The 19,723-nt window shown below is 42.1% G+C and overlaps 1 protein-coding gene across 2 annotated transcripts in view; it reads right to left on the reverse strand.

Annotated features, from left to right (window-relative positions):
• Positions 1-2,041: 2,041 nt before the first annotated feature.
• The window catches only part of lmx1bb (LIM homeobox transcription factor 1, beta b), a 45,714-nt gene continuing 28,032 nt past the window's right edge, over positions 2,042-19,723 (reverse strand). For both annotated transcript variants that reach the window (XM_051422044.1, XM_051422043.1), the window contains 6 exons: positions 9,147-9,379; positions 6,951-7,126; positions 6,383-6,460; positions 5,942-6,008; positions 4,323-4,484; positions 2,042-3,228 (listed from right to left, as the gene is read on the reverse strand). In XM_051422044.1, coding sequence (XP_051278004.1) covers positions 3,071-3,228; positions 4,323-4,484; positions 5,942-6,008; positions 6,383-6,460; positions 6,951-7,126; positions 9,147-9,379 — 874 coding nt within the window. In that variant the 3' untranslated portion in view covers positions 2,042-3,070. The remainder of the gene's footprint in view (positions 3,229-4,322; positions 4,485-5,941; positions 6,009-6,382; positions 6,461-6,950; positions 7,127-9,146; positions 9,380-19,723) is intronic.

Here is a 19,723-nt window from a genome sequence, read left to right on the forward strand (position 1 = left end):
AAACGATTTTGGTCTCTATAGGAAATTTCTCACAACTGTGCAGGGTTGAGTTACTCTGAGTGACAAGTGGGTGCTGTCACTGGTGTTTCAGGCTTCCTTCGTCCCACCTCAGCTCCACCAGCGGTCCACCTTTTTGGCAGTTTTTGGATTATCCGGGTGCCAGCGGAGTCAATGGTGATGGCCACACTGAGCTTCAGAAATGTTATACACTGCTGCAGTCTCTGGAACAGTGTTGCAGGATCCTTAAAGCAATTGAGTGAGGTTTTGGTAAAGAAATGGTTAATAAATAGTCAAACATAAACCAGTTTTGTCTGTTTGTGTTGTTTTTTCATCCGTTTCAACCTGTGTATCCTGACTTGTTGATCTTATGTGAGCCATAATGGAAATCAGCTTTAAGCTTTATTGTGTCTTTATCTTCAACAGTTTCAGTATATATCCGGACTGCATGGCTGCAGGGTTGAACAGAAATAAGTGCAAAGATATTTGTCAAAAAATATGTATGATAATTTATGGTTTTTGAGGGTTTACGCTCACATTTCCTGCACATTGTCAGCGGCATGACCTTCTGTCCTCATCTACACCTAGACACCTCTCTGTCAGCTCACCTGGCCTGCTATGAAAAGGGAGAGGTTCAAACATATTGTCTATCCTGTGCAAACACAATGTGTGCGGAGCAGCCCCATCCATGTTTACTGTAAATGTGAGCCTTTGTCACGTCTGTTTACTCGTCTTTCACACTTTACTCCACATGTATACTAGAAACCCGACGCAAACCTGTTCATTGTCCTCATAAGTCCTGCTTATTGTTACACATATGCACCACCCCCCCCCCTCCACCACCACCGCCTCCACACACACAGACAGGCGTTTGTTGTGAGTGTTCAACTTGGCATAGGTTTTTAATACTCACACAAAGCAACCTCAAGTAAGCAGGAATTAGATGACGAGTCAGTTGGATTTGTTCCATTTTTCATGTTTGCATTCTGAGACATATCTCAGCCAATCAGGATCCAGACACAGATGATGTCACTGCTCAGTGCTTCGTAGTGTGACAAGTGAAGATAAATGGCAGTGTAACCTTGCCAACAAGTCCAACACCTGGCTGTCAGATTGAAGGCTTGATAGTAAAGATATATACATATACCACACTGTGCTCATGCTCTAAATCCTCACAGATTTGACAATTTCATGTGCTCCTTCTGCTCAGGAGTAGCAGCAAAGATTATTAAACCCTGTCATGAGCATGAGCAGGAATATAGTAGCGCAGAAGATCATAAATGCAATGTTTGTCTGCGTGGTCATGTGACTCCTAAGACAGTGGGTGGAAGCTTGCCTGGCCACATTGAGGAGCTGTCAGAGAGATGAAGGAGCACCCAGATGGTACTTCCAAGCAGCCGCCCGACAAGCCCCGAGGTTATAGGTGGGGTTGCTCTCTAGTCATGCAGCTGTATTGGTATGTCACCTGAACTCTTCTCCGACCTCACCCTCAGTACACGTATGTTTCTGCCTCAGTGTCCCCGTAACATAATGTGCTCAGAATGTAGTTTTGTAGTTTTATAGGATTAATGGTGTGTTCACACAGAAGGCGACGCAAATTTTTGCTTTGCTTAACTCGCTTTCATTTTTCACATATTCACCCTTAGCCTGGCTCATTACAGCTGTATGAACCCAAAATGAGCAGTTTTTGCTGTGATTAAATTGCAATAAACAGATCAAAATGATGCCGATTTGTAAATAGCCTGAATTCATACTTTGTCAGGTCAGTCTGCAAGATGACGAGCAATTAACTTTTAAAATGCTTGTTTTCTAAATGGAGTTTGGAGTGATCAGGGCTAAACGCTAATTTGGTTCATTCTAAAGTAAAACCGATAGCTGGAATCAAATAACAGACACACGGCTACAAGTGCTCACAATGCAAATGTTAACATGTTGTTGTTCAGTGGGTATGTCTAGCATGTACGCCCTCTTAGTCTCATCTGCTAATTATCCCCGTACAAGACTTGTGAAAGCAGGTTATATTTGGGACTTGAAATGTTACCAATGATCACTGAATGGCATTTATTTTAATGTTATCAGGAGAAAGACATTGTTTATTCATCAAACCAGTCAACTTTGGTCAATTAGCAACTTTAACAATTTGAGAATGCACATATGACAATGACAACAAAAAGGTTTATGGTCTGTACGAAATAAATAGCAACATTGCTCATTTACAGCTTGGCTGAAGAAAAAACAAAACAAAAGGGTTAATCTTCATATTAAAAAGGCTTACAGATGAGTTGTGATACTCATGAACTCACTAATTGCTCAACAAAAAAAAAAACTCTCTCCTTTTTAAATAAAGCTTTTCAGTTTTAATATGCACCTTCAAGAGCCTGTTATAGTTAAATAAATAGAATGCTTTCCATTTTTAACATGCACATCCAATTTGCCTGGGAAGAGTATTTACACTTCACTGATCCTACTTGTCCACCGAATTCTCCACTTTTTTCTCCTCTAAACAATTCTTTCTCACCACAAACTCTCATACATACACAAATGTACAGTCACTCTTGCAGACATGCTGCACCTATTCACTATTAACACAATATCTAAACCTATTGAAAGTGATCAAAATGCTAACGGTGAACATGGAAATCCATGTAGTGTAAAGAAGAAACAGTCCAAACACCACATCTTAACCAGGGGGGGCTTACAAAAAGTTTTAGTTTACAATTGATCATGCACTGTATAAATTCACTGTGTTATTTGGTTTGAGAGTGTGTAATAAGTGGCTTCAATATCTACTTGTTTTCTTTAAGTGAACAAAGAAAAGATCTCCTGTGACAAATAAGCAATCCTACTGAATAATCTCTAACAATATTTAAGTCTTTTTCCCCAGGAATCTTCACTGTCCTACAACAAGTGGTTTTACTATCTTTGAGTAAGCTTCAGCACATAACCAGGAGCTACTGCAAGGAGGTGTTTCTTCTGTCGTGTCCGTGTTGGTGTAGAAACTCCTGGCCATCGCGCTTTCGGTTGAGATGGGCAGTTTATTCTGTGCTGATGTTCTTTTTTTCACTCTTCTCTTTCATGATGCGAAATAAGAGTTCTGCATGGAGTAGAGGCGGTCGATGGGGTTCCCCACGCGAGCCTGCATGGAGTTGACTTCCGACGATGCCATGAAGCAGTCACTGAGGCTGGTTAAAGACGTGTCGCTGTCTATGTCATGGAATGCAGAATCATTACCTGCGGGGAGACGATACAGAGATTAGCCTTCAGTATTCAGTGGCGGAGGCGTCATTCAAAAACACGCACCCCACTCTGAAATCAATGCAATCTTGTATTTGAGATTTATGGCAGCGTTGGGAAATTATAATTACTAATAGTCACTTTGAGAAATTGCTGTTGTGTGTCATCACAATTGGGAGAACTGTTTTGTTAGCTATCATCAAAGCTCACTTTTTGCTGCCCTCGCTGGGACAATTGCGGTCTATGAGGGAGCATGTAAACAAGGGGCATCCTCCTAAAAGATCTGGTTAATAGCAACTGTTTCCGCCTTTCATAAAACCTCAACATGTTATTTCTCTGGAGGGAATAGTTAACTTTATTACACTCTGGATCTTAATGATAGTGTTGCACAAAATGGGGACAGTGATTTGAGACACATCTTTTAATGCCTTGCCAATATTGTTCTTTTCCCCAAACCAAAGGAGAGTGATGAGACTGGGGATTTGGGTTCTTACTACCGAGAAGAACTAAATGGAGGCAAATTATAAGGAAGTTATGAACTTCAGGAAATGGTCCCTCTGGGGCTTGTTGAGGACATCACTAAGAAATGTGTTATTCCAGTTACATCCTGCGGACTAACACTTGATTGACTGATTTTCTTCCCCCCCTTCCTCCTTGTTTGCATTTTAATTCTTTCCTATATCACACAGAAATCAGAGACATGTTGTTTTCTCATTCTGATTCATTAGCTCACACAGCCCTCAATCATTGTTTAGACTGCACTTTATCTCGAGCTGTCCTCACTGACCACATGTTTTTACCACCATTGAAAAACATCACTAACAGGACATCTCTCAGAACTGGAGGCGGAGAGTTAAAATCATTTGAAACTTCAAAACCCAAAAGCTTATGAGTGTGCTTGTGTTATCTCATGTGGGAGGAGAAGTCGCTTGTACGTCTCTGTGAGCGGCTTAAATCAGGGGAGCTGTGGGCTGAACACATGTCCCACACTGGGGAGCTATGAGGTTGATCAAGGGACAGGCATGTGTGTGTGTTTAGAGCAGGACTGGGTGTGTGTTTTTCTTTTTTTGGTGGAGTCGGTGGATGCTCACCATATGGGTTCATGTGGTCCCCGGGCATCTGTGGGGGGGTGAGCCCCTGTTGGAACGGGTCTGTGCTGTAACCATTCTGATCCATGGCGACCAGCTGCTGCTGTGGCGGAGCCAGCGGCGTGAAGGAGTTCATCATCCCCTCCATGCGATTGGACATCACCTCTGCAAGGCGATGAGAGCAAACGGGGGAAAAACGTTACAGAAAATACAGAAAAAACTTGGGATGAGTCGGCAGAATGTGAAAGCAGCCACACACAATGGGTGCACACAGAACCGTGGGGCTGAACAGGGGAAACCCATGATGGGTAGAGCACTAACAGTACAGACATGTTTCCCACTCACACATGGTAATTTTAGATCTGAGTTTGCACTTTTGTTTTAGACTGCCAGAGAAAAAACAACTAATACTGATAAAAGTAAAGGGAGTCTGGTGCTTGTGTTGGAGTTGAAACAACCTCCAAGTACCTGGATTTCTTGCCTGTGTCTGTTAGTATTTCCATGGTAACCTCCAGTAGTCCTTCCTGTGGCTTCTCCCACAATTCCCTTCACAAACACTGCTCTTGGCTAACTGACTTGTGAGAGGGACACAAAACTCTTGTGGCTTCATCCCTGGAGCCCCTCCCCCCCGCACTTTCCTTTGCAGTGGCTTTGCAAAATGACGTCTGCCATTCATTTTGTTTGGCTTCCAGACCATATATCTATCATACTATTGAAGTGCTCTGTTTACACAGTGAGATGTTTGCAATCTGTCATTCCGTGTAATTATTGAATTTGTGAACTGGTTTCTCAGACAAACTCTCACAGCACATCTGACTACACCGCATCATGATGTAGAGAAGAGAGCTCACAGTTTCTGATCCACTGTGTTCCACTGTGCTGTTTCGCAGTCACCAAAAAGAACTCATGTACAGCTTCTAACTAGCTTGATGTCAACATATAAAACAATATGTTGCTATGACACGAAAAACGAAAAAAAGACGCCCTCCAGACATGTTTTATGACATGTAAAAATTATCTTTTTAATTTTATTATTAGTAGTTAAGAGTTAAGTTAAGAGTTTTGAACTGGTTATGAAACAATCTTAATTTAATACTGATGCCTCTATATGACCTACAAAAACAAACAAGATCAGCAGTGAGAAGATTGGCCAGTCGGATTGTTGTCCCAGGGGCCGCCAGAATCAACACAAAATTAAACTTCCTTTAAGTAAAAGCTCATTAAATTGTGTCTCCTCCTTCTCCCTCACTGAAAACATCCAGAACCGATGAATGCTGCATGTTTCCACATCACACTTGCTTGGGTTGCCCCCTTGACCATGATTGGCTTGTAGTTGTGATGTCACAAAATCATCCACGCACATGTTTACACGTGTTAGGTTCAGATTTAAGGTGAGCACAGCAGATGAATGTACAAACAGCCTCCTAGCGTCAGACTGTGCACAGTGAAGCTCATACAACCAAATGAAGTCACAACAAGCAAAGCACATTTTTGAGTGAAAGAGGGCTTTAAAATTTTGGAATTTTGAAAATTTCAATATATCTATTGAAAAAAAATCCCAGACAAAGAGCTTTGAGACAATGAGCCTCCATTGTGTGCGCAGGGTCTGTGCTGTCTCATACCTTGGCCAAGTCTCTGAGAATTCTGTTGTTCTTGTTGTTGCTGCTGTCTTCTTGCCAACTTCTTCATCTGAAACGAAGGAGTCAAAGTTGTGAGGAGCCCCCAAAACTAACATGCGCTCTTTAATTTAAAAAGGATGCTCCTCGCTGTTCACCCTCGAATGAACCGCACAAAATCTGTATCTGAGAGCACTTCATTGTCAAGTATCAAAGGTTTTCACAAGATAATAATCAGAAAAGAGGAGGGCGTAGACATTTAATGCAAGAGTGAGCTAGATTTGCAACTCCTTTGGCTTTTTTTTTTTTTTTCTACATTTGTGAAAGGAATGCGGTGATAAGTTTAACACACATAGTTGTGCTGATTTATTAGCCGGACTCTAAGATGGAACAAGGCTGTTGTATGCGGACACAAAATCAAATTTATCCCGTGTTAGCTGCTCTCACCTTAGCTCTCTGGTTCTGAAACCACACCTGCACCACCCGGACACTGAGTCCTGTCTCCGCAGCCAGCGTCTCCCTCACCTGGAACCACGAAGACAAAAGATTTGCAGCATTTAGCACAAGGAAACAAAGCACTTCACAGCACACTGAAATACTTACTCCTTAACATATCTTCCACATTTTCCAATAGGCACACTGCCTCTTTGATTTCAGTGAACACTGAATGAATGCAGTGGTCTTTTTGGACCCCTTGGTTATTGCTTCTTCAAAGCCTTGGCCCGGGTGCAGCGCCTGTTTTAGGGCCCGGGCTACGGAGGCTGTTCTCCTACTGTATCTCAGTATGACATTTGGTGCAGGCGGACTGCGTTACACCAGCCTGCCTCAGTTAACACAGAACAGAATGCTGCTCGCCACTTCAAAGCCCAGCTCTGAGGTGGGGGAGATTTTTTTAATTTGAGAATTTTATTTGTGAAACTACTGTAGGGCTCGTGGTCGGCATCTAAATATCCATTACACCAAATGCAGACCAGGGAATATTTAAAAAATAGCAGATTATTTAAGCCTGTCTTACCTTTCTGCAGGGTTTTGAGGACACCTCAAAGGAGGCCTTGAAGGCCCGCCTTTGTTGAGTGGTCAGGATGGTTCGTGGTCTTTTGGGCCTCCTGGGATCCTTCCCGTCGTCCCCTTTCCCCTGGCCTCCAATGCCTTTCTCCGGCTTGATGTCCAACTCCTCATCGTCACTTTTCTCTGCAGAAAGAGTCATTTTTCTGTATCGTCAGCACAAGCTTGAACTGACTACACCCTTCTAGTCAGTGACAGTCTGCTGATAAATATATTTTCGTTCTTCCCCATTCCGGGAGATTCACACACCACAAGTGCATAATCAAAGGAGACACATGTGTTTTTGATACTTTGTTATCAATTTATTACAAAAGGAAAAGGCCACATGTACGATCAGACTTATAGAAGTCTACAGCTCTTACTCTTGGAGAGCACAGTGAAATATGCACATTTGTCATTGAAGTGGACACTGCGTCACTTGTAATTTATTGCACTCAGCTTTGTCTGATTTACACTAAATCAATCTCTGATAAGAATACTACATCAAGTGCAACATGAAAAAGCAAACGGGGGGAATGCATCTCCCATGACACAGCAAGAAAGTCCAATTTTTAGCTCTATTTCAGAGCTTAAAATAATGACAACTTTCATATGGATTGCTAGATTTTTACTGTCAGCAGCAGGATATTACAGTTTTGGGTAGTAAAATCGGTGTAAGTTTTATGCTTCTATCCGGCAATGTGCCATTAAAACAAAATAATAACTCGGTTTTATTAGATTTCTATTGTTAAGGAAATGTCTGTTAGTTTATTTTTTTACATTAAAGTCGCTTGCTGTTTGCAGCTTTTACACATAATAACTACATATTCAATACTCTCCCAGAAAAAATCATTACCTAAGAGTAATTCTGAAATTAAATGCAATAATCATTCATTAGCTTGTACTGAAAACAGCACAAAAACACATGAAAATTGTTATATTAAAGTGTATCCTCTATTACATGTCAATTAATATGTTCATAAAAATCTTTTCTTATAATTTTAAATGAGTTTAAACTATTCTTTGGCTGAATAATCGTGGCATGACACATAGTATTAAATATGTGACTTAATTCAAAGCATTGGAGAAATTCTGTAATGACTCATGCATTTCAGTTTCATCTGCCACAAAGACCACAAAGCTATGTAAACATAACATGAAAAATAAATGAAATAATAAAAAAACATTAATTATCCTTCTGTGTGGGGTTGACAACGTGTGTTTGCAAATCAAAACCAGCCGTGTTGTTAATGAATCCTGATGATTCTGGGGCTGTAAGGAGAGGCACACATGATGCTTCAGTGTCTCCTGTTATCTGATACGCATCTACATTTCTCCACCGAAAAACCTACATTTCATCCGCCACATGCCAAGGTTAACCTCTGTTCATGTCGGCATTTTCTCCATCTTGAAACTTGGGAGACGCGCACACAAAAGACATGCCTGCGCGATACGCTGGGACGCAACCAAACGAGGGAGACGCAGAGCAAATATTCCCACAAGTTGACAAAAGTTGACACAGGCACAGATGTATTTGACAAATTCCCTGCTTTTGTGCATGTCTAAATGTGAGCCAGATGGTAGTGAACAGTGAGGCTTGGCGAGATGCCTCATTGTGTGTGGAGGCTATAGGCGAGGAACACTAGAGCTGATAAGAGTAGTGGAGCAGGCTTTCTGCAGAAAGGCCCCAAATCCCTCTGTCACTCACCATGATACAGTGATTTAATTCTTTCCAGCACCAGACCCTGCCCACGCATAGAGAGCCATTAATACAGGGTGGCTTGGCTTCGTCCTGTTTCCACTTCCTACTGTATCATAAACCTACGCGCCCGCCCCCCCCCCGCTTGAATGCTGCAAAACCAGCCATTGAAAAGCTGCAGATGGAGATATGTTAGAAGTTTTTACTGCCTGGGCTGCATGCAAGATCTCTGAAAATCTCAGATGTTCCAGCAAATGATCTGGTAACTAGTTTAATATTGTTTTTTTCTTGTAATATTACTACCATACGAAAACCAGTTTGATTCAGTTTAGATCCATTATGGTGGATGTCTATGTTGGCTGCCACTGTGATGGAACAGAGCATACAGAATACAACACCCTGGTGCCATATGATGATAGCACCACGGTGTCGTTCTCACTCTTGTGCGAGAGGGTGCAGAGGGCTCACCTGAGTCTGAGTCATCCGGGCTAACCGAGCTGAGTAAGTCCTTCTCCCTCTCGTAGTCGATCTTGCACAGCAGCTGGCCCTCCTTCAGGACAAACTCGTCGCCCTTCCTCAGCTGCCGGTCGCACACGCAGCAGCAGAAGCAGTTCAGGTGGTAGACGCACTCCAGAGCGCGCATCACAAACTCTGTGGGGGCGATTTTCTCCATGCAGCCACTGCACTTGGTCGCAAACAACCTACAGCAACAATAAGAAAAGAAAAAGATTGTAGGTTGTTTTATATATGAAAGGTTAGATTCAGTAAATAAAGTGCACCCTTGCTCAATTAAATACACTCTTAGGCTTACTTGGTCTGCTATGACCAGCAGCTTACGGTGGCTAATGTTAAAAAATTAGTTAGATATTGAGTTCACTGACTCTTCTTTCCTTGTGCTACATCAACACTATGTTTTGCTATTTACTGTTATATTGTAATTGTGCCTCGTCAGTGGCTGCTGATCAGCAAAAGTTTCACTTTTCTTTGTGCGAGGTGTGTGGCTTTATTCTGTCCCATAGCCTTTCTTGACTTCTTCCCATCAAGGGTTTTTGATTAAGAGTCAAGTTGGCTTGCTGATCCTGTGGGCAGCCAAGGAGGTGACTCCTTTGGCAGCAGCTCATCTGTTAAAATTTCTAGGGTGGGCCCGGCCCCGCGTCATTCCAAGCGAGCTCAGTCATGGGCACCCAAACCTCCTCACGGATCTAAAAAAGAGGCTGGATCATGTTCTAGTGCAGTGATCACCAAATCCTCACGATCCCAATCAAGCCTTTACTGACAGTTTACACATTTCTTTTATACCCTCGATACTCTGTGCATCAGATACCATATCAGACCATGATTCATTGCTGACTACTGGGCTGCCCTCTAGTCTGTTCATATTTCATCTTACTGTCTAATATCACGCCTCTATGGTGCAACACTGCCTCTATCACCATTTCCTAGACAACGCCTCCATCTTCTTTTATGTCCTTTCAGGAAGATGTTTGCATTGTTTTATTGGTGACTGAGAGGCATTTAATTCGTTCTCTGTTGTTCAGAAGAAGCCACATTAAATGGAGCAAGAAGGCAGGGAGTGTGGTTGATCTTGTCCAGCCGTAAAGCTGGATTTATTAGCGGCCTCTTTGTTTGCCCTGGTCTGGAAGACAGCTGGCAACCGCCTATCTATTTGTGGTGAACATCTATTTCATTGTGCAAGGCAGGGAGGCAGCAAGAGGAGCAATTGACATCATCTGCTGGTTCGGGACAGGGATGAGCGATAGTGATGAATATAATGTGTAAATATGAGCGGAGGGAAACCAAAGGATGGTTTTGTTATGGTAATGTTGTTATAGGTGCTGATTGAGTACTGATATGGTGTGTGTGTGCCTGTGTGTTCACACTTGTATGAGCAGCTGTATGCAAGCTGGAAACAAGACGATGTGGTTTTTGTTGTTGTCAATGCAGCTTTTTACAATAATCGCTTCACTTTTGCTCATCAGATCGGCATCGGGAGAGCTAAATTTTATGCTATCTTAATTACATCACATCAATTGATAGGTAATGGTGCTAGTTTCATCCGTTGTGATCAAAATCACCACCAGTCTGGCACAGAAAACACCACTTATAGCATCTTATTTTCTTTTTAACCATCATGCAGCAGCAAAACAGCAGAGATGTCAGAAACTGGCACTCACAGGGTTCATAAAATCCTTTAATCTTCCATTTATTACAATAAGTTAAGAAGATTATTATTCAACTATGGAAAAACCTCAAGGATAATCCCTTGAAAAAGAAATGTTGGCATGTTTCTCAAACAAGCAGGGTTCTAGTTTAAGTGACCTGCCAACCTGGATCTATCTTCTAAACAAACCTCCAAGTTTGGACGCTAAAAAACAAAAAGGCAAGAACAACAACAAAAAAAAAAAGTGAAAAAAAAAATTAAAAAAGGAAATCTTACATCGACACACTCTTGTAAAGATAAACTGAATCTTCGGGGACTTGTTTCTAGTTTTTAGAGAGATTAGCGTGTTACATGCTGGGATCAGGGAAAAGAGGTGATGAATCTGTCAAGACAAGTTCCCAGCTCTAACTCTAATGTTTAGCTAATGATTGCCGGCTTAGGCTAAGAAAGAGGGCAAAAAGTTGAGGAAATGACTTGTTAGCGCGGTTTTGATACGTCCAGGACTCCGCATTCACCTACGACCGCTCTCTCAAATCTTCTCATCTAGATGAAAACATTCTCATTCAGCCCTCTTTCCTTTCTTCTTTCTCCTCGCCGAGTCTAATCTTGTAAGCCATTATTTTTCTATTTCCCCTCTCTGTCACTTTGCATTATTTTTGCTGCTGTAATTCCTATTCGTCCCTTCTGGAATCTTCCTGTCCTGCTTTGTCCTCGGGTCTAATCCGGACTTTCTGCCTGTTTTCAGTCCCCGGTCCCCATTCTCAGCGGGGTTCAGATGGAATAGCCATGCATGACGCCCCTTCTATGGCAACCACACCTCCACAGGAAGGCAACGGCGACTTTTCGGATGGGCAGAGAAGGCCTTTGAGAAGCTGGCAGCAGAAGTAAATCCTTCTCTAAGGAACAAGGAGAATTAGCAGGGAGCAGTGGACTAGGGATTTAACCCTACCCCTCTCCTTTGAAAGGCACAGTCAGTCCCACTCCTGCGGCTAGCCACAATCAAACAGAGGAGGAGTGGGGAGGTGGCAGTGGGGAGAGGAGAACACAAACTCCCTGAATGACACAAGCAGTGGATTGTGGAGGAGCCTAATCCCACTTTAATACCTTTCCAAGTTCAGCTGCTAAAGAATGCTCTTTAAAACAACACCACTGTGTGAGCAGTGAAGGTTGACCAGGGGGAGGCACGCCATTCAACCTCCCCAACATTACCTGATTAGGGGTTTGAGGACCAGACCAGTGGGCCAGCATGCCAACAGGAGACAGAGGAGAAGATGTAAATGATGATTTTATATATAGAAAAACACATCAGCGGGGGCTGTTGATAACGTTAGCGGAAAAAGGAGACTTTACAGCTCTCTGCAAAGCTCTACTGGGATATTAAAGATATCAAAGTGCTGTAGATGTGAGTGGAATCAGACTTTAAAGTGATTTAGCTGATCATTTACAACGTTCTGCCTCTACTTGATCCCAGTGACCCGTCACACTAAGACTGGTATTCACCTAAAATCCACTTTCTGGACGTTCAGCTGCTTGGGTAACATGACTCCCGGTGTCGCAGAGGCAGGCTGATCAGCACCCTTAAGCTATAGTCTGTGTTTAAAAGACACCACAAAAAAGACCACCAGCATGACAGCCCACGTCCTGGCTCTTGCTTTCCCTCCTCCCACACCTGAGCGCACAGATCAAGCGATGAGACCCTCCTGTGCGGATCAATGGCTGCATCTCAAGCAGAGAGAACTGTCAATATTTACCCAGGCCTCCCCAGAACTGGACTCATAAAGGAAAAAAAGAGCCCATCTCAGCACATAGCTCTCTCCCAGAGGAATCATTACGTCCTTCTTTTTAATCCTGTGTCCACATACCTGTAATCCCTTGTCTGTCCTTTCTTACGTTATCTATGGTTTTCTCCTCCTCTCCGTGACAGATTATCACACTGCCGAGGCTTGTACCGCTACGAGCTGTGCTTTTAGCAAATGCTAAAAAACAAAGACGAGAACAAAAAAGAGCCTTATGAAGAAGACAAAAGCCAACGGGGACCGACAGTTATTTTGTCTGATGAACACTTCAGCCGAGCCAAGTGCAGCTGAGAGACCTCGGCCTCTCTGCTGCTCTTCTTCTTCCCCCCTTTTCCAGGCACTTTGGAGAACTATGCAGTCTCCCTTTGAACAGATTATAGGCAACTTAAAGTGTGACAACATCTTAAGCTCTCACCACATGTTGCCAATGATTTCCCTTCTACAGACATTACATTTAATGCTTCTGCCGCAGTGATAAGCATCAGGAGGACTGGGCGGGATAAAAGAAACTCAGAAGAATAAGAGAGAGAAGAGGGGGAGCGGGGAGTATGGAGCTGCTTATGGCGCTTGATAATCATGCTACATTTAGCAACACGTGCAACAGTCTCACCTACTCCCCTTTTGCTATTGAACAACACTCAGAGAACCACCAAAACAATTTAGGGAAGAATAGCCCGGGCTATTATGTCACCGCATCCCTTCAAAGACAGAGGGGATGAGGATTATCCAGGCAGCAGCTGTAAGCTATTACTTTGAAGATGGGCTCTCGTGTTGGAGCAGGAAACCTGTGGCCATGCCAATCATTGCCGAGGTGACAGATGAGAACCGGGAGGCAGGTCAGACGAGGGCCTCCGGGCAGGACGAAGGGCATATGGAGCAACCGGTCAAACGTGCACGCTTGATATTTCCTGATTTGGCTGCCACATCTCGAATTAGTCTTTTCCCGGCAGACAGGCAAAGCTGACCGGAATATTTTCAGGTTTCTTTGCCTTTCACAGCAGATGTGGAGACTTCAAAGTTTGAGGAAATACGCTCATTCACATTCTTGCTGAGGAGCTAGACGATAAGATACGACGACCGCCAGCAGCCGGTTAGCTTACCATAAAGACTGAAAAAGTACGTAAAAATGTTAAAGCAATAGTTGCAACATTTTTGGAAATGTGCTTATTTGTTTTTCCTGGTGGGAGTTCGATTAGAAGATCGATACCACTCTCATAACTGTTGGTTAGCTTAGCTTAGCATAAAGACCGGAAATGTGGAAACAGTTAGCCTGGCTCTGTCCGCTAACAAAATCCACCCACCACCCCCTCTAGAACAAACTAAATAACCAGAAATAGTCTGACACATAAGCCCTTGTAAACCCGCAGCTTCATTTGGATTAAACGAACGAGATGAAACATTTCAATTAGTGAGCCTTAGAGGTGCTTTTTGTTAACTTTGTAAAGAGCCAGAATTTCCAGTCTTTATACAAAACCAAGCTACCAGGTTGCTCTTATCGAGAAATTATAAAAGTGGTGTTGATCTTCTCATGCGAGTTTAGAGTTTTCACACAAATCTAATGAACAGCTCATTTCTGGTCCAGATTTATAGGTGGAATCTTGTTCTGTTTATTGTTGGAAAGGCAACAAACATATCTGTCTCAAAGAGTCAGCAGAGGTCTCCGAACTGTTGAACAGCCATTTCTCAGGTCCTCATGAGACACGCCACAGTGTGTGAACACTGGTTCTTAGGAACAGTATCAAGAGCTTCGGCTAAAGAGGAAAACATTTGATGCCCAGATGTTGAGGGCAAAACTTTTCAACTTTGTCTCAACATCATGAAAATTACTTTGTTATGTATGGTCCTGTTTCCCTCTAGAATCAGTAGAAGTTGACCACGCTGATTTAAAAATAGCAACCTGAGTTTAGTTAATACAAGTGTTTGATTGCTTGCAGAGGGCCAGATGATAAAAGCAGATTCCAAAAGAAAGTTTTACTTGAACAACACTGGCTGTGAACATGTTAATAAAAGCAGATACAACACATCCAATTCTTTCTCCATGAAAAGGAGGTTCAAACTAACTTTCAACCTCCATGAGTAGTACAGTACAAAAAAGTGGGACCGATAACGCTGTCTCCATAAATGATCTCAGTAGCTGACCTTGTTTCATAGTATCAGCATTTCTCTTTGGAGCATAGATTCATGGAGAGTAATGAAGCCAAATAAAAAGTGCCATCCTTCTGCTCCCAAGGGCCAGCTCCAGTCAGCTCTAAAAGCTGCTTAATCACCATCCCGTGCTTACTACATTAGCATAATAATGGCCTTTAAATTGAGGCTCTTTGTTTTTTAATTAAACTCCCAGCAGGTAAAAGTAAAACACATTAACGGGAGATGTGTACACCACTAATGGCCCAAAGGTGCCTTCTTCATCACGCAGCTCTGGCCACAGGGTTTGCTTGTTCCCCGCACTGAAGCGCAGCAGCGGCTGCCTGCGAGCTCGCAGGGGAGGAATGAGACGAGCTGATTGCACTTGGCATAACGGAGATAATAGCGGAGACGTGTTCGGTGTGTTTGTGTATGCATATGCACCTGCCCCACATCTCAGAGGGAACGCACTTAGTAATAGCTGCTGAACAGAACTATGGTGAATCTGTAAAAAGACACCGGTTACAGTTAGTCTAGAGTGAAGTGTTTCCAGGATCGTCTATCCCACACGTCCCCCTATTGCGAAAATAAATATGGCCACTTTATTTCTATGGCAGCATGAGCTCCCATGCACTGGAATGTGGAACTTCTCAGACAAGTCTCCGGCCAGACAGACATCCCAGGCATATCTGTACATAACGCTATACTGCACAGCTGCACAAAGAAATCCTAACCCTGAAGTCGTTATTCAAATGATCTCATTCCAGCGGCTGTGTGTTTCACAGATTACTCAACACTTGAAATACAGTTTGGAGAGGACGAGGTGTTTGTGTGGGTGTATGTTAACTGACTGCAAGAGCCTAAAAAAACATGCAAATAGTGTGTGTATATCTTAATTTCTGACTAGTACCTTGCCGGCGATAAGGCTATGTGTTCATGCAAAGCTCCGAAAGCAATGCTGAGAATTGTCTTGCAGCATCAAGCAACCCTCATTCACATGTATCTGCTAATGAGTCAGTAGGAAAACAGCGTGGAAATAATCCCCCCCCCCCAACCCCCAGCCACACAGGTAGAACAAAGCTCATGGAGTGAAAAGGACAGTGTATTGGGCAGCAGAGGAGGCTAAGTACACATCTAAATACAAGAGTAAGCAGGCAGGCACACATGATGCTGTTTGGACAGCTGGTGTTCCTGAGTATGTAAAATGAGTGCAACATCGCATTTAGGCTCAGAACAAACAATACTCTGAGCAACAGCATCAGTGAGGAGATGATCACTGTAAGGATGTATGTTTTTTTGCATTTTGTCTTTTTTTTTTTTTACCTGTTCTCAAAACTGGAGTAGATCCTTAAGCAAATAAATGAGAAAGACTGTGAATTACAGGGCTGTTATAAAGTGCTGTGCTCTGCCTTTTGTCACTCCAGTAAGTGAGGCAGTTTGTTAAGGGCCATCGCTGCTGGAGATGTGACATGTTTACAACGCAGCCTCTTTAAAAGCAAGACGCCAAGAACCGAACAGAAATCCCTGGACAGCTCCCAGTAAAAGCACCTGTAAAGTCATCTGCAGCTATTTTATATATATATATATATATATATATATATATATATATATATATATATATTTATAATAATAGTGCTGGGTCTCTGTGTGTCCGCCCCTTCCAAGCTGATCTGCGTGAGGTGGAGCAGAGCCCACCATTAAGGGCTTGGCCCGCTCGACGAGCCACCGCGACTGATTGCTGCTTCTGAAAGAGCTGGGAGAGCAGAGAGAGTGATGGCTACAATAAGTGTAATGGCTATCACATGGTATAGAGCTATGGCTGACTATAACTGCCCACAGACACACAAGGTTTATTTTTTTTTTATATGTATTTTTTTTTAATGAGAGGTTGACTCGGGAGCTGACTACAAGTCTTGATGCTTATATCACTTTTGGAGAAATAAATGATGATCTCACGTCCAAATAACAAAAAGTTCTCAAAGACTAGATTAAATCATGAAGCGAAAAAGTCACAGAAGCCTCGGCCAACGCCAAGACACTTTACTTTCTTTATTGTAAGAAAATAAATGGACTCATCTTACAGATTCAGCGCTGGAATGGTTAAAAAACAACATTTGGATTGGAGGGCTTTATAATTACTATTGACCCAGAGGTTCTGGGTCTAAGAAATAAAACAAACAGTAATATGAGGTGTTCTAAAGCACAAGTCTGCAAATATGCAAAGACAGGGTCTGGTGGAGAGCATCACGCTTTGGCTTCTTTTCTCCGCTCCTAATCTGTGGGCCTACACAATATTAAGACGGCTTTGGAGCCACTTGTGACCCAGCTGTGCACTAATGAAAAATTCCACAGCTCTGTGCAGAGGCCAGTGGAGCTTGACCCCTTTCCACCCTGAACCAAGCAATGTCCATCTTGAGGAGTTTACCAGGGCTGAAAGATACTGGATTAATAGGTAGCAAAGGAGAAAGAGAGACAATCTGGGAAAGGACAGAAAAAAGCCCTTGTGTGTTTCCCCTTCTTCTCATCCTCCAATCTTTAGTATATTGGTGTGAAGTAAAGTGTTTGCCCAGGTTTTAATGGGCAGAGATGATCTGGAGATCATTGTGATGGCGGCTGGTAGTATGAGGGGGCTCTGTTTACTTAACAGAGATTCAGTCTAAGCCCAAAATTAGTTTGTGGGGGGACAGAATGTGAGGCAACCAGGAATTAGACGTTGTTCACAAGATCCGGATTCATGTGTGTGATCCTGCTGCCCTTGATGATTCTCTGTCTCTGTGTCTTAGCCAAGACAAAAGTCAGCGCTATAGAGGCTGATGTCAAAAGAACGGCATGCACGGTAGAGTCTGCTGACTGGATGAGGATATACAGTCAGCAATTATAGACTAACGTACACCATGTTAACTACTCACATAAGTCAATAAGCAGCTGCAGTTTTTATAAGGATGTATATGTTTTGGTCTGGTCGGTCTTTCATTATCTTCTCCTTTTTTTTGTTGGCATTTATTTATCCGAATTAAAACATAATTTAAAGGACATTCAGACCAGCCACCCGCCTATCTCCTCTAGCTGCTAACGTTCAGCCTCACAGATACAGTCATGCTGATAACATCTAGGAAAATATCTCAACAAAATTGAGAGGAAAATAGACAAGAACTCTAATAAAAATGGCCCAAGAAAATAGAATATATGGGAATGGAATTGCATCTTTCTGAAGAATTTTAAGTAAGAAAAAGTTTTAAAATTAGACTGAGATTAAATCTAGGAAAATCAGAAGGTGGTGGAAGATGCTGAAAGGTACATCAGTCCACCAGGATCGATACCAAGTATTACAGCCAGGCCGACCTAAATTCTCATCAAAACAAATGATTATTATCCATGTGTATAGGAGCATCCAAATCACAGACGCTCTTAAATTGCAACATACTTTAAAGGATGAGTCCACCTTTAATATCCTCGAGGGAGTAGACTGCGGGGCTAAATAAGGGGAGGGCGGGGGTGAGAGAAAATGAAAAAGGCAAAGCAAATGAAAAATAAACATTGTTATTGAAAGACAGGATGCTTTAAGACCCAGGGGCCGGGGATTAACATTCAGATTAGCATTCAAATAATATATTTGAATTTCTGATCAGCAATCCTCTTCAAAGAGCTAAATCCCAAGATTAGCAGGTGTTATGCTAAAAAGCTGTGTTTTTTTGTCGGGAACGTAGCTACACTAGCCAAACAAATATGTCTTTGAGTGTGAAGGGCTGGCATGGATGTATGGCTGTAACCATGGCGACTGACTGGTAGTTAGGAGCCTTGGAGAGGGGTGCAGTGTTGGAATGTGTCAAACAGACAGAGGGGCGCACATACACCGCAGAGCAAACCAAAAACCTGCTGTTTCACTAAAGACCATCAGCTACATTATTGAGACCACCTACAAATTCCAGGGATCTTTAGGTCGAGAGGGAAAGAAAAGGTCATTTTGCATCATCATTATTTATTTATTTTTTTTAATACATTCTTTCCCAATTTTGTTTGATTTAAGAGCGCCTGTTCGAGGGAGTCAAACATAAAAGTGATGAATTTATATTAGAAGAATGAAAGAAATGATGTAAAGCTCTATAAAGAATCAGGTTTGGTTGCCAAGCACTCCTCATTTTATCTACTATAGATCACCCAGTTACTCCTAAACCAATTAAATGAAGCTAGAGAGGTTTTAAAATATAGATCAGCCAGTACACAGAGGCAGACGTGTTGTTAAAAGTAATCCAATTATATTTACTGCAGTTGACTTGATATTCTCTTTAAGTTAACAACACAGTAATATTTATTTCTGATTAAAAAAGACAGATTTCTGCTACTTGGAGTTTATGTTATTCATAAACTCCTGCACAAATAATTGTTAGATCTGAAATATATATTAAAACAATGGTGTTGTTTTATCCTTGGTGTAAGCTAAAAATTACCATTTGTGGATTGTAACTAAATACATTTACTACAGTAAATAATTGAGTTTATACTGATACTCCACTACAGAATTTTACTTTTTACTCCACTGAAACTTACTTTCTTAAGATTTCTAACAGTATAAAAAATAACTCCATCTTGACCAAATACAGTAAAATGCTACTAATAATCCAATATATAATGCTTAAACACTCAGATGGGCCATATTTTTTAATTATGAGTACTTTTATTTTGGCTACCTTAATAGCATTTTCAAAGCAGGACTTAACTTGTAATAGAGTATTTTTACATTGCAGTATTGGTAATTGATCTAAATACTTCTCCCATCCCAAGGCACACACACACTCACACACACACACACACACACACACACACACACACACACACACACACACACACACACACACACACACACACACACACATTTACTGCAAAATCTACTGTCTATATATATATTTCTAATGTTATTGTCATTTATCTATTTCTTTCTTTCATTGTACGGTTAAAATTATGTT

The sequence above is a fragment of the Dicentrarchus labrax genome, unplaced genomic scaffold (genome assembly GCF_905237075.1).
Source record: "Dicentrarchus labrax unplaced genomic scaffold, dlabrax2021, whole genome shotgun sequence".
Taxonomy (NCBI): domain Eukaryota; kingdom Metazoa; phylum Chordata; class Actinopteri; family Moronidae; genus Dicentrarchus; species Dicentrarchus labrax.